We start from the raw sequence: 15,930 nt of genomic DNA on the forward strand, positions 1-15,930 counted from the left end.
GCCGCCACTGACGTGATTGTTGTTTTGTCTCAGGTGTGAAGTGGTACGCCCAGGTTCCGTCGCCTGTGACAATTGAATTCAAGAAGTTGTCCTTTTCGTCAGCATAGCGGCGAAGAAATTCACGGGAAGAGTCAACTCTCTGCCATTTGTGGTCTTCCGTGAGCATTCGCGGGACCCATCTTGCGCACACCTTCCGATAATTCAACTTCTCTGTCAAAACCCGATAAATGGTGGTTCGGGAAACCTCGGGAACTGAAATGCAGAGATCATCGAGTGTGATGCGCCTATCCTGATGCATGACTCGCTCAATCTTCGAGACTGTCTCATCAGAAATTGACGGTCTCCCAGTTCTTTTTTCGTCGTGTACGACCAGATTCAAACTCCCTACACCACTTGCGGACGTTCTTTATGTCCATGCACGACTCACCATACACTTCCACCAATTGACGACGAATTTCAATTGGTTTAGCCCCTTTTGCGTTCAAAAACCGAATAACTGCGCGAATCTCACACTTCGCGGTTTTAGTAATCGGGAGCTCCATTTCTAACGGCAACCGTGCCAAGACTGAGCGTCCTAGCTACGTGCGCGCATGCTTGGTGGTATTGGGGGGAGTGGGGGAAGCAACGAATGCAACAGGGTTGCCAACAGCCGCACGAAAAATTACCCAGCGCTTTGGAGACCTTACTTTTGGAATCAGCTACGTACAATGATATTCTATAATCAATTTCTTGCCACTGGATTTTCTGATTCACAGATTATTATGAATTGCAAATTATTCCAGAAGGCATCCATATTCTGGCTTATCTCATGGTAGCAGTTGAACTGTTTTAAAGGTTTGGCCTGTCTTTCCTCTCTAGTGTAGGACTGGTCATACTGCATGGCTGCCCTATTCAGCCTAACAGAAAAATAATACATGCAATTACGGGAGAGGAAAGAAAATTACAAAGAGATGTGTTAATGCATAAAAAAGGGCTGTGATGAGCTGCCCAATGGCAGAACAATAAGCCAGTTATGTTTTTGTCCAATCTTCACAATTTCAAGATCACTATAGTCCAATGAGAAATCAAAGCTGGGAAAAGAAGTCTGGTGTTTTGCCCATACACAATTGTCAACTACAAAAAGTCAGTGGGTGCAGTTAGCTGTTTTGACAAATGTGGTAGAAATTGATCAAATGGTGGCATTGTGTATTTAATTTCTTGCATGTGTGAGTAGGTTTAAAGGTACATCATCAACTATGTCTGTTTGTGCTTAAATAAAAGTCAACTTACAAATTCTTTACTATACCTGGGATTTAACAGAATAGAATTAACATTTTCCAAACTGTATTATGGTCTGATTACAGTATGTTCCTCATTGATCTGTCAAATGTAAATGTGAAGGCACAGCAAATATGGAATGAATCAGTTAAGTTTTAGGTTTCAACTGCATTTTCTCCTGCAAGACAAGTGGAATTTGTACTCTTTTCAGGAAACAAAATGGGCATAACTAGAGTTCTGATGATGTGCATCTTCAGGAAGTGGGAAAACACTAATCAGTGAAGACAAAATAAATAAATGATCCTAGCAATGCTGCACTATACAAATGGAGAAATGAATGAAAATGTGTGATCAAGTAATCAAGAGCTCTGTCTTTCAAAATATCACTCCCACCCCCCAAAAAAAGAAAACGAAATTTCTGATGAACACCAATTTCATTTATCTGTATCACCTATTATATTGCTGTTCCATATACAGGGGAGTTAGTAAAAAGGTCACAAATGGATATAAAACGCAACACAAATGGATATGAAACATAAAGCGTGTGATATTCGTACATGGACAAAACATTTATGTCTAGACATATCCTCCATCAACACTGATACATTTGTTCCATTGCTTTATCCATTCACTGAAACCCGCAGTATACAAGTCTTTTACTATTGTCTCAGCCACTTCCGCACCTGGTCAGGCATCAACTGTGATTCTTGAATGCTTTTGAGAGAATTTCTTGATTCAGATGTGAACCACTTTAAGCCGCAAACAGGAAACATTTCTTTATGAATATCCTTTGTATTGAGTCCTTTTGCCAACAGAAAATGCAAAACAGAAGGCTGCTCTTCAGCAGAATACTCCTAAAGCACAGTCGCCATTTTGACTACTGAAACCAGCCTCCGAACTACCTAAACGGTCATGAAAATGGACTATGATGCTACCTACTGATACATATAGCAAACCTATTACATCCATTACAGCTGCTTTACTTCCATTTGTGACCTATTTACCGACTCTCCCTCATATGTATTGTTGCTTACTGCACACCATACTGAGCAACAGGTACCCAAGAGTTTGGCAGTGCAATTCACAATTATGGGTTATAAAAGGATAAAAGTTTTTCAGAATTAGTTCTATATCCCAAAATAAATTTCTGAGTTTTGCATGTACACACACATGCACATGCAAATACGCACATTAAAGTTTTCCTTGCAGAAATTCAATGGGACATTTAGTCCCCGTTTTCTTTATAAAAATGTGCATTCCAAGAACAGTGAGATCAGCATCCTTCATATCCTTTCCAATCGCAGTGGCAGTACAGAGACTCAGCAATTTCAATTATTTATACAAAATGTGTCCATGTAAGGGATGGAAACTACATTTTGTTATCTAATATTCTTTTACAGAGGAGTCCTCTCAGGCCAGTTTTCCTTTTCACAGTTAAGAGATACACAAGGAAACATAAGAGCACCTGAAAGTCTCCAGACAATTATGAAGGGAGATGAAATGGACAGGCAGTGCCATTCACTGCTTGCATATGAGCTATCTGTCTGGACATTCAGATCTTCCATGAACAATTTCCTTTAAAATATATTTTGTTGGAATATTTTATCATGAACAGTTTTGAAGATATATATATATATATATATATATACATATAATATTGTCACATGTATACACCACAATATATTTTCATTACTAATACCATTACGGTATACTTAAAATAGTACCAAAGATGAAATGCAGTTTCCAGCTCTTAGGCTTTAAAATCTTATTCCCATGTAACAGGGGTTAATATTTCATGCCATCTGATGTTAAGACATTCATTAAATAAATCACAAGTTTCTCCATCGACAGTACTGCAAACTGCGTTGAAATTATCAGAATGCAATGGGAGGTTGAACCAACAATTATGATCAGTACACATTACTTTTAAATATGTGAAATATTTCACTTACTTGTCCCCACAGTCCTTGCAGGAGAAGAACTGTTCAGAGCTGTACTGGTGACTGGGCGAATTTGGAGGGACGTATGGAGGCAAGGCTTGTAAGAGAAGCTGATTTTTAACAGAATTCTGAACAGGTAGCAATTCTTTGGTTGAATTTGACACATACGTGACTTCCACCACTCTCACTGCATCCTGAGAGACATACATTACCTTTGTAGTACACTATTTAAAAATCTTATAAGTCAAGCAAGAGTTTTGGAGGTTCAGGCACCAAACATTTATTGGTACTTACATATTCATATAACTTTGTACTGAAAGACATTTCCAAGGCAGGAACTTATGATAAAAATAATGCTTATGGCTGAGGAAAACAAAGTTAATAAATTATATTTCATATGGAGATAGCTCAGTCAGTATAGCAAGAGGCTATTGGCTGGATGGACAGTTCGATTCCTGGCAGGGGAAACATTATTCTGTTCTCATCAGTACAGAGACCAACTCTGATGCCCACCCAGCTTCATAGCCAATGGGAATTGAGGGCTCTTTCCCCATGGGTAAAGTAGCTGGGGCGTGTAGCTGACCACTCACCTCCATCTAGTACTGAAATCAAGAATGGCAGAGCTATACCTTATTTTTGCTTAGTAAGGGGTGGAGTCCAACTGGGTCCACTCGGCAAGGCGGCCACTGCTTGGCCTACTGTAGCCTGCCCTGGGTGATTATGATGATGGAGAAGTTGGTGAAATGAAGATTGGCAGGGGAAACCGAAGTACTCGGAGAAACCCGTCCCAGTGCCACTTTGTCCACCACAAATCCCACTTGACCAGACCCGGGATCGAACCCTGGCCACCGTGGTGGGAAGCCAGTGACTAACCGCTTGAGCTATGGTGCGGCCTTGAGCTATACCTTCACTCCTCTGTATGTCTTTGTGGCATAGTGCTTCATTAATTAAGGACAGAGATAACTTTCCTTTTACTTTATTATCATTTCCACTGTTAGCAGAACAAATTATAAGAATCACTTGTAGGTCTTTTTGGATATAAATGGCATTTTAAATTAAACTTATGAAATCACCATGATGCCTTTCTCTCTGTGTGACCCCCTCCCCACACAAATTCTGAGGGCGTTATGGCAATTCACAGAAATTTATAGAAATATCATGAGATTATGGGCCACAGAAATCTAGTACTTTTGATTTCCTATAATCACTACTAACAACATAATGGATGCACAAACTTGTGAGGTGGGAGGGACACCAATATCACTGAACGGACAGCTCTGAAATGATGCATATGTTAAAAAAATAGGCAACTTTTATGGGTGTATTTTTTAATTTTAAAGTAATGAGATTCTGGCTACTTGAAATCTATATTTAGCTTTTTGTTAGATAGTGATAGCAAATGTACCATTTGGCATAGGTAGGCATTTGAAATATGGTATGAAGAACAATCATAAACGTACTTAGAAATTTTCCATGAATCACTGTTCACAGATCAACAATTACAGATATGAAAATAGTCCAAAATTTTGAGGTTATGCCCAATAAACTTCATGTAAACAAAATTTGTACTATCAGGACTAGACTAAAAGACCATTTGCATAACAGTCCAGCACTCTAGCCCACAAGCTAAAGCATTTTACTGTTCTACTCAAATTTATATCAGCTAAAACAGGCATGAAAATATGATGTTCAAGGTTAAATAGTAATACTATTTACAAGCTGAACAAAAATGGAATCAAATACAATAAAGGATGTGATATCTGGCACCTCTAAGACCAAAAGATTGTTGGATATTTTAACTTTCCAGATATCAGAACCCTATACATAATGTGTATCTTAGTGAACCAGCAACCTCATGGACAGGCCTACAAATTTAATTTCTCGCATGACAGGACCTCCTGTTTTCTGTACCACACTTTATATTCCATTTTCATCACTACTTAACATAACATGGTGTACCTAACAACAAACCAACCAACAAGATAACAATATTTCATTCTTTCAATAATAATATTCACAATTAGTCAATTTCCAGTTAACAGAACTTTCTAGATCATCCAAAGCCAGATACCGCAGCTGCGGGATCTGAGGTCCTACAGCAGCAAGCATGAAGATTACTGTCCTTTAGATGTGGTGTCATGCTGTTTAGCAGATAGGTAGCAATGTTTCCCAGGTACTTGCTGCATCCATCTTCATGGTATCTGGTAAACAGGAAGAGAAGTGCAAGATACAGGGAGAGGGATGACAGAACCTGGAGCTGTGACTTATCCAACAGGAGACAGTGGCCCTCTAAGGGGGGTGGGAGCAATTTGGTTGTTACAGAAAGGGTAAGAATCATGGGAGGAAAAGATGTGAGAAAAATGAAAGAATGAAGAGGAAGTAGTCCAAAATTTGTTTCTCAAAGGAAGGAGAGAATGGGGAAGAGACAACAGGTATGTCGTTGGGGGAGAGAAAAGAAGAACAGATGAGAACAAAAACGTTTCAGAGAAGGAACACAGGGGTACCTGTGAAATGCCTATTGTGACAGAGAAAAGGAAATGTCAGGTACACAAGAGAATGACAAAGCATAATTCATCGGGAAAGAAGGGAAAAGTGAAAGGGGGGGGGGGGGGGGGGGGTGACCTGAAAAGTGCTCTCCCAGCGAAACTGCCCCTGCCTTCTTGGAGCTACTGTTTCCTACTGGCTTGCTTACAAGCCTAAATTGCTGTCCTAACTTTTTCTGTATCTTGCACCATTCTTTTCCACATGATTTGCTCTTCTGTTATGAAATTGATGGTAGTGGGTTCCTTCAAAATATTGGTACCTATCTACCAAACAACATACTATCACACAACAGCAGACAATAGTCTAAAAGTTCTTTTCAATATTCTGCTGCATACATTAGCAGCAACAATAATTCATTCATTCCTTTCAATTACAATATTTGTATTGCCTTAGCCTACTATTAGGATGATCTCCACATCTGCATGAGAATGTACTCTCGACAGGATTTATGGAAGGTGAATAAATGAATGAATGAATTAATTAACCATCCATAATACTGCACTGTATGTTGTTTGATGGTAAATCATATATGTTCAGCATTTGTAAAAGTTCCTGGGGAAAACTGCATTATCAAAATTCCACTCCTCTATTATTGCCCCTCCTGTGATCTAACCTATAAACTTAGCAAACAAACACAGAAATTACTTGCACGTGTTTCTTTCTCAGGGAAACATTAAACGTCTATTCTGTGTTTACAATTCCTGACTGTAACCCAAAACCTAACATGTTAGTTCAAGCTGAAAGGAAGTGATCACAGAAAACCCACAATTTACATTTTATTTAATGAAATTCATTCATAAGACCAATTTATGTATTTTGCTTATGTTTCCGTTTTAAAATTAGGATCTACTATGCTGTTAACTTTAAAAACCTCATACATATTCTAAGCATCTCTTGTCACCTTACATCTACACTGGTTTCTTCAAATGTTGCAGTTACAAAAGCTGAACACTATATTACAGGATGAGGTACATCCATATAATTTTTAGCTTAATGAAGCTTTCTGATTTCAGCAGTCTAAGACTATTCAAATAATACACATACCTCAATTTCTTGTGAGTCTGTCGCTTCCATGGTGTTTCTTAGGGCATCACGAACTGAATCCACTGCATGAAATGTTTTAGTAATATGCATTCTTTCTATACTCCAATAACATGGTACTAAAATTTACACTTATAAAACTGTATTTTGTATATGTACTGATATGAAAACATATACAAATCTGTTGCAGTCTGTACCACCTGAGGGTATAGAAACACAGAACACATATTATATCAATATAACTACAAACATGGAGGTGAGTTTCATAATACTATGAACATTTAGGCTTAATGCTACAAAAATGCATTTATGTAACAATTAAGCTTGTGGCCTGGAAAAAGAGCACATAAAAAATTAAATTAATCCTTAAATATGAAAAATAATATTCATCACTATGACAGGCTCACTTGTGAACTCTAATGTATGCCACACTCCAAATACTACTTTCAATTGCCTTTGATATTTGTTAGTTACATCATCAATACATACATACATCAATACATACATCATACAAGTATGTACACTCAACAATACAGCTGAAGGTAAATGAGGAGGGCTGCTGCCTTTGAAACTTACTGGTAAAGATTTTATTTTTTAAATTGGACATAATTGTAAACAACTTGATACAACAATAAAGACTGTGAACTGTGTCAATACTAAAAGCTATACTACAGCCTTAGCATAACTTCCAGTGATGAGTATAAGTTCATGGATTTTTTTTCATAGCAGTCTCACAAACTTCTATGACAAAACTGATAATAAATTGCTTACCAGTTTAAAGTATGAATACAGTACTTTGTAAAATCAACATATTAGACTGATACTACCCATAACAAAATATTACTCATCATGATGCTCTTATTTTTATAATTTTTTCAAATAAAATCTAATGATACTAAGGTACCTTCTATTTCCCAGCAACGCAATTTTTCCTTCAGCTCCCACAATGCACTGCGCCCGTTGGCTCAAACGTTTTGAGAGACACCTGTTGTCGGATTTTTAAAATATTGTGATAAAGAGGTTAGGATGTGTGAATTATAATGTTGGAAGTAGAGAGTGTTGTTAGTAGTTGGCGGTTACTTGTGAATGAAACATTAATTTTATTATTACTGATTCCATTTGTGTATGTATGTATGTATTATTATTTTATTATTATGGACTTTCCGTACGTGAATTTGAGACTGCTATTATACTTAAATGGGGGTGCAGAAGTTAATACGGTAGTTCTCATTAAGCCTAAAATACACAGAGATATAAATAAACATTCATTAACGTGGCAAAGGATATAGATAATGTTATCTTTTTACATGTTGGAAAAGAAATGTTCACTATATACCGATATATACGACATAGTAATAAAACAACAAGCTCGTGTTGCAAAACAAAGAAAACGAAGGGAATTGAGCTGGTCAGTGTACAGTTTACTTTTATAATACCATAAAAAAATCGCTTCATATTTGTAACAGTAATTATGATTTTGAGAAGTTAAAATTAAATTTAACTTAAATTTTGGCAATTGTTTCTGTGTTTCCTATAGGAAAAGAAGCATTTTGTGATACATGTTATGTTACATATGACTATATGAGGTACTGGAATTTTAGATTTATTTATTTATTTATTTGTGTACACGTGACCAGAACTACAGTAACCATAACATATATTACAAAAGAAGGAACTATTTCTTTATCTTATCTGAAGTTTGTAGGTTAGGAACTTATTTTTTCAGTCTGTCATTGGCAGTGTGTCTTCATGTAATTGTGTCCCAGTTATAATGCTAAGAGGGAAATAAAAACACATTACTTGAACTTATACTTGGAAGAATTATTATTTTAAAATAGATGTATTTGTAAACTTTGGTCCTATGGTTGCTATAAGTAGGTATATCAAAAAGAATTATTAAGGTACACATAATAAAACTAAAGATAATGTTAATATGGTAACATTTTATGTATGTAGACATTGTTTCTTGTTTCATTAATGTAACATAATCCAAGTCAGATATCACCAAGTTTAGCCATGCAACAAAGTTAATGCCTGGTATGATCTGCCTCTTATTGAAATCCAATCATTTTGAGATAGTCTGCCTTTAAACACCATATTAGTGAAATTTTAAATTTTATCATAAAGCAGGTAGATTATGTCTGCAGCTAACGAAAGTCACAGTAAAATGCCAAAATTCATGTGGTTTTAATTACACACCATGCTATAATGTATTTAAGGAATTGTACCAGAATCAGGTTGTATGGAGTTTTGATGTTTGTGGTAGGTTCTGAAATAGACATCTGCTTTGCTTTCGCGGAATGTGTGAAATGTCACAGATATGTCATCTCTTTAATGTATGAGACTCTAGAGTTAAGAAGTGATATGTGTGAAATCAGTGGGACTGAGAAACATCAAATATGTCCATTTTTAACCCAGATTTGAATCCGAGTGGCAGTAATCTACTTCATAATTTTATTTTTGTTGAAGAATCAAGAATGAAGGATGTTTTGATTCTGAACTGTTTGACTGTGATTGAGAATAGTCAGCTTTTGGAAGAAATAACTGAGATATAAAAAAAATCTTGTTGAACAAACATGATCTTCACAGGCCAGTTTTCTAACCTTACTGTGCATGTAAAAGATGATTGATTGATTGATTGATTTCATGACTGTAGATCATTGTACATGATATAGGACAAGTCAAGTTAACTCTGAATATTAACAGTTTAATATATGAGTAAGATTAAAATTACAATAGTTACAGTTGTTACAGTTGATTACAATTTAGAATTAGTTAGATATTATTATTTGTGGAGAATTTGATGGAATGAAGAATGTAGAATTTACAGTAATGTACATGTTTTATTTGATTATGTTTTTCCAGTAATTTACAGGAAGAAGGTTTTACAACTTCTGTTTACCAAAAATTAAATCTCTTCCCACCATAAAAAGAAATTAAGGTAGCATTAAAAGAAATCCTGTTGACACATGCTTTCTGCATGATTGACAAATCTGCGAGCTTAAATAATATATAGCAGTTTGTCAGGTTTGAGTTCAAGTTCTTATAAAAACAGAATATGCATGTAGAATTTCTGTGGATGCTGCAAAATTTTTGTTTTATTGACTGTAGGCTTTGCTGTTGATGTCGTCTTCTTGTCTTTGCACCCATCCTTGCCAAGACACACAGTGTTCTCAGGCAAATCAAAAGCAGTGTGAGTCTGAAAGCTCCAGAGGTCTACACAGTCATGCAAGTGCTGGGCTGTCTGCATTGGTGAGATGTCTTGCACAACTGAAGAACACACAGAGACCTCTGGCTGTATCACTTGTAATGCCCGATAGTGATAGAACATTCAATCAACCAGGGTCCCTCTGTTCCACAGCAGTGTGTGTACAGAAGTAGACTTTGAAACCTCTGTTGAGCAGTAAATTTACCTGTCTGACTTCTCTGGCTCATGTGAAGTGAAGAAACCCTGTGGCCTCTGAACTTTAACATGCATAGATCTGATTCCAAGTGAAACGTTACAGCTTTTATTAAATGGAAAAGAACAGATTTTTTGCTGTATTCCCCAAGTTTTAGTGGTCTGCCAATGCACCATTAGACAGATCAGGGCATCATCACTGAGTCTGATTACAAAGTCCCTTATATCCTATTCTTGTACTACTGGCTTATCTTAAAAAGGTGTTAAGTAACTATCAAAATAATGAAATCTAATGCCGGGTTCATACAATGTCAGTCGAGCGTTATAGATATAGTTGATTGTCACATAGTTGCATGTGAACAATTTTTGCACTTGATATTGCTAATTCTGTAACCTATAATTTGAGAAGTCAACTTATATTATGTATTGGTGTGTAAACTGGTGTGTTTGTTTGCTCTTGAAATAATCTGATGTCTCTTTCCTATATTTACAGCTACTCAGGGTTTGGATTACTTTCAGCTCACTGGAGAAGGGCATGTCAATGAGGAGTCTGTTGTGTTCTGATTTATCATTTCTGTTTCAGTACAGCTAGTGAAAGCAAGAAAAAGTGGCAAGTAGAGGACACTGTGAAGTAAATTATTGAGTTTGAGATGACACCATTCCTGTGGAATGTAAAAACAAAAAGTCTCCAAAAGTAGGGCTATGGAGAAGTAGCCTCAGCACTCAATGCTACAGTGGATGAAGTTTGTTAGAAACTTCACACCACAGCCAGTAAACAAGGGAGTTTGGGAAATGTGGGTAAAGAAGTCGGGAAGAGGGATGAGTGAACAGTATACATCACAGTGGCCATATTTTGAATTGATGAGAACTGCAACTGGCAATGAAGTGCCCTCAGTTGCTTCTTCAAATGAAGAAGAAGCAGACCAAATAAGTTATTATTATTTTCCAAGATTTTTTAAAAATAAAATCCTTACGTTTTTTGCTTTGGCTGTGGTGAAAATATCTTCAAAAAGGTTAGAGCTAGGAAGTTTGAATTCACAGGCTAGGTGGCTTATGACAAGGGCTACAGATGTTTTTTGTTAGTTGCTTTGCAGTCCATTCCTTATTTATTTAAGCCAGTGGATTTTATACTAATGAAAGCAGGGTATGGAAAACCATACACTACTGTCAGATCAGTTAGTGATTAATTTGGCATTATTTAAGTAGTTACTGCCTGTTACCAACTGCCAAAATATTATTATTGGGCATCTTTTATGGTCTCCAACTACCAAGTTCAATAGTTCCTATCTCTGTTTCTTAATCTTGGCTATTAACCATCATCTGTGTAGCCCCCCCACCCCCCCTTGCAGTACATACATACAGCCAAAATAATAATGTCTGCCCGTTGAGGTTAGGTAAGTGAAGGTTTCCTTAACACTCTGAACACACTTGACATATCTCCAGAAGTGTTACCGATAATATTTCTGTCTTCACTCAATTGGTAGGCAAAGACTCTAGTCATATCATTTCAGTTATCTGAAATTCTGGCATAAGATTTCATCAGATATGACCATAGAAGAAAAGCTTTGTCAGCAACATAAGGTGTGGTAGTGATGTATGTTATTCACTAAAAAGTGTGTGGAAATAAAACTGTGCATAACAGATGTTCCAGGCACTGTGGTATGTGGGGTGCTTAGAAAACATCACCGTGAGATGTTCTTCCATTACAGCCTATATTACCTGCAATAAATTCATACAGATCATTGCAAGCTCCATTAAAACATTGCTGTGGTAATCTTTATAGTTACAGTAATAGCTTTCACTTTTAGCAGGGGCCTGACTTGTGATGTGTCTATCATTCAAAACATCAATGCATCTTAGAAAATTCCATGTTCTCTCAAACAACTGGTGTATTGGCTCCTAATCTTCTTCTAATGTAACCTGTAATGACAAATTAAATACTTGTTCAATTTATTTATTAATATATTTTTCATGGCAGAATAGATAGGAATAGAGACATCACAGCCAGTCAAAGAAGGCACTGATGCCATGATCAGTATCATTCACAGCCTGGCAGATCTGTTGATCTTCAGAAATTTTGTTGCCAATGAGCTGCAGAGCATGAGTAACAATTCAGTCAGAAAGAATGCAAAGCATGATACGGGATATATCTTACTAGGAGCTTTGTTTGAAGGGGAGAAATTTGTCAGTGCACTTAGTGCCTAATACCTCAGCTCTGTTATCCATGTTATCCAGCTTCAATCAATATAGTAACCATTATAATAAAAGTATTACAACAATTGGAACAACACAAGAGAACCATATGATCATTGATTTGTCTTCTTTCAATAACATTTATTATTTCATTGTAATAAAATTAGCGTCATCAGCAGCAACATGAAGCACAGAGCAAATGATGCTCGAGATGGTTCAAGTTCATATAGCAACAGGCGTGACCAGAGTGGTTTGAACGGCTATTGTACTGCGATGTGGAAAGCAAATGGAAAAACTACCACATTATCACTTTTCCTGGATAGTCTTTTTCCAAAAACAGAGATGCCATGTATGTGAGATGTTTCCTCTGGAGGCAAAACAAACCAGAGGGGCAGATTAGAAGTGCCCAGAAGACATAAGAAGATGCTGGATGACCTTGAGGACAGAAGAGGATATTTTAATTGAAGGAGAAAGCTTGAGATCGCATTAAGTGGAGGAACTGTATTGGAAGAGACTGTGGACCTGTTGTCTGACAGATTACTGATGAATGAATGAATAAAATTAATGGTCCATATGCTTCAAATAGCAATGTACAGTATTCTTCTCTTTTATATAAATATTTTATGATTAATAAATTTTATTAATTTCAGATTAGTGCTTGGACCTTTTTGTAGTTATGTCAACTTCTGCTCTTCCTCTGAATATCTTGTTTCATGACAGCATTTGCTATTGCCCAACATACTTCTGGTACTGTTAAGTTTTACACTCTGGGGTTCAAAACAGTTAGCTTAAACTGACATATGAATCTCCTGTGGAAACAAACAGTAACATGAACACATTCATGCTATCTTTACAAAATATCTACAACTATTTTCATTCAGTTACTTCATTAAAATGCAGGGGGCTTACGAGTATACCATGTTGAGGCCTCTTTATGGCTTATGTCTTGGCTCCCATAAACGTTGCTGTCTTTGAGATCCAGTTGTTCTTCTTTGCTGACAGGAGGGTACTTCCAGGTCATCAGGTTAGTGGCGCTGATGCAGCACATAATGTAGTGTCTTCAACATCCACACATTCCATCTGCTTTGCTAGTCCTGTCCAACCAAGAATGTCTTCAGTATTCGATGGACACATTCTAAGTAAATTTCTGAACTGAAAAAGGACTCCATCTATAACTCATTTACAAGACAAGTAACTATCCCATGATTCTTTCTTCTCAATGTCCATTGTGTTACCCAGACTGTTTGGTTTTCTGTCTTTTAATATTTCATACTAATAACCATAACAGCAGCAGCACTGCTCTTTAGTAATCTCATCATCACCGAAGTCCGGTGGAGATTCTGACATTTAGTAACACAATTATTATCATGTAAATGGTGATGAGAGTTGAGTGAAACTTCTGAAATTCATCTGCTGTCATGATAGTCAGAAATGATCAGGGATGAAAATTTATTGCCATGTAAACATGTGCTGATGCTACTCTACAGACATTTTACAGCAATCATGACTAATCTGTTGCCATCTAAACATAGCATAAGAAAGACAACAACATAGAAGTTTCCAACCTGTCTAAATGGAGAGATTTTGTGAGTTTATAGTCCCAATTGCTATAAGTATTCATGCACATGTTACTGTTTTCATCATCATCATCATCAGTAATCTGTCAAGACGACAGGTCCACAGTCTCTTCCAAAACAATTCCTCCACTTAATGTGATCTAGAGCTTTCTCCTTCAAATGACAGTATCCTCTTCTGTCCCCAAGGTCATCCAGCATCTTCTTACGTCTTCTTGTCACTTCTATCCGCCCCTCTATCTTTCCTTCGATAACTTCTTTTAGAAGGCAGTTTCTGCATAAAACATGACCAATCCAATTAGCCTTCCGTTTTCTTATTTCGTGTAGGATATTCCTCTGCTCACTGACTCTAATTAACACTTCTTCATTTCTCACATAATCGGTCCAACTGATCTTCTCCATTCTTCTCCAACACCACATTTCGAAACTTTCCAGATGTTTCTGATCTACTGCCCTAAGTGTCCATGTTTCAGCCCCATACAGAGCTATGCTCCAAATGTAGCATTTCACTAGTTTCTTCCTCAAATTTAAGTCCAATTTGCTGGTAAAAAGATTCTTCTTCTTGCTAAATGCAGCTTTTGCCATGGCAATCCTGGATTTAATTTCACAAGTACACCTTCCATCATCTGTTAACAAGCTACCCAAATATTTGAAACATTTCACATTTTCCAGTTGTTTTTGGTCTATCTTTATTGTGACTGGGGTTGGTTGTCTCGAAATTTTCATTACTTTTGTTTTCTCCACATTCATTTCCATGCCATAGCACCTTCCAATTTCAATTAGTCTATCAATCATGCCCTGTAGCACAGTTTCTTCCTTAGCCATTAACACAAGGTCATCTGCATATTTCACAGTTTGAATAATTTGCCCTCCTACTTTGAAGTCACCGAGCCCATCCAGAGCTTCCTTGGTAAGGCATTCGCTGTACAAGTTGAACAGAATTGGTGATAAACAGCATCCTTGTCGAACTCCTCTTCCAATCTGCACACTTCCTGTCTCCCCCCTGTCCAGTCGTACTCTAACTTTCTGATCCATGTACAATTTGCTAATCAATCTTCTTTCACGCCACTCGATACTGTTTTATGGTCACTATAATTTGAAAGCAGACATCCCAAGTTTTCAAAGAAGAAACTTGTTTTTTGTGCACAAGTTATCTTAGAAAAAGTTGCACATCTTCTGTCATAATTGATACAAAGCTCACTTATGCTCTTTTCAAATGTAATAAAATGCTGTTCCCAGTTACCTATTGTACCAATATATTCAGTGCTGTTATGTTTTCATTGTTTTAAAATTTGACCTTCGGACATGCATCTCTTAAAATATGGTGCATTCATTTTTTAACTATTATTTAAACCACCTGGAGATATCAAGTTGGAGGCTGTGATGTGATTGAGTTTTGCATAGCATTTTGCTGTGAACGGTCTTCTGTTGCTGAGGCAACTCAAAGAAACATTTGTCTCTTAAATTCTTTACCTTTATTAATTTAGGTTATTGTAAATTAACTGTGTGCATATATATTGAGAGATCAGTGGAAGAAGTCTGTTATTGTACCAATTTACAAGAAAGGTGATAAAACTGACTGTAGTAATTATTGTGAGATATCACTGCCATCAACTTCATACAAAATTTTATCCAATATTCTTCTCCTGAGGTTAAGTTGATACATAGATGAAATTATTGAGGATCATCAGTGTTGGGTTCAACGTAACAGATCAACTACAGATCAGATCTTTTGCATTCATCAGATATTGGAGAAAAAATGGGATTACAATGAGACAGTACATCAGCTATCCATATACTTCAAGAGAGCCTGCGATTTAGTTAGGAGGGAAGTATTATACAATATTCTGGTAGAGTTCGGGGTACCAATGACACTAGTTAGCAGATTATAATGTGTTTAAAGAAAACATATAGTAAAGTCCATATAGGTAAACATTTGTCTGATAATTTTCCTCTCCAGAACGGTCTAAACAAGGAAATG

General features: G+C 36.7%; 1 protein-coding gene and 1 long non-coding RNA gene across 2 annotated transcripts in view; both read right to left on the reverse strand.

Moving 5' to 3' along the window:
* LOC111869886 (zinc finger protein 91) overlaps positions 1-3,406 on the reverse strand; it is a 24,967-nt gene extending 21,561 nt beyond the window's left edge. The window contains exon 1 of the mRNA XM_023861736.2: positions 3,210-3,406. Coding sequence (XP_023717504.1) covers positions 3,210-3,406 — 197 coding nt within the window. The remainder of the gene's footprint in view (positions 1-3,209) is intronic.
* A 735-nt stretch (positions 3,407-4,141) lies between these two features.
* On the reverse strand, positions 4,142-9,462 carry LOC111869885. The gene is made up of 3 exons (XR_002843753.2): positions 7,687-9,462; positions 6,786-6,982; positions 4,142-5,398 (listed from the first exon to the last, which is right to left on the reverse strand). It is a non-coding gene; the product is annotated as an uncharacterized LOC111869885 (long non-coding RNA).
* Positions 9,463-15,930: the final 6,468 nt, after the last annotated feature.

The sequence above is a fragment of the Cryptotermes secundus genome, unplaced genomic scaffold (assembly GCF_002891405.2).
Source record: "Cryptotermes secundus unplaced genomic scaffold, Csec_1.0 scaffold544, whole genome shotgun sequence".
Lineage (NCBI taxonomy): Eukaryota > Metazoa > Arthropoda > Insecta > Blattodea > Kalotermitidae > Cryptotermes > Cryptotermes secundus.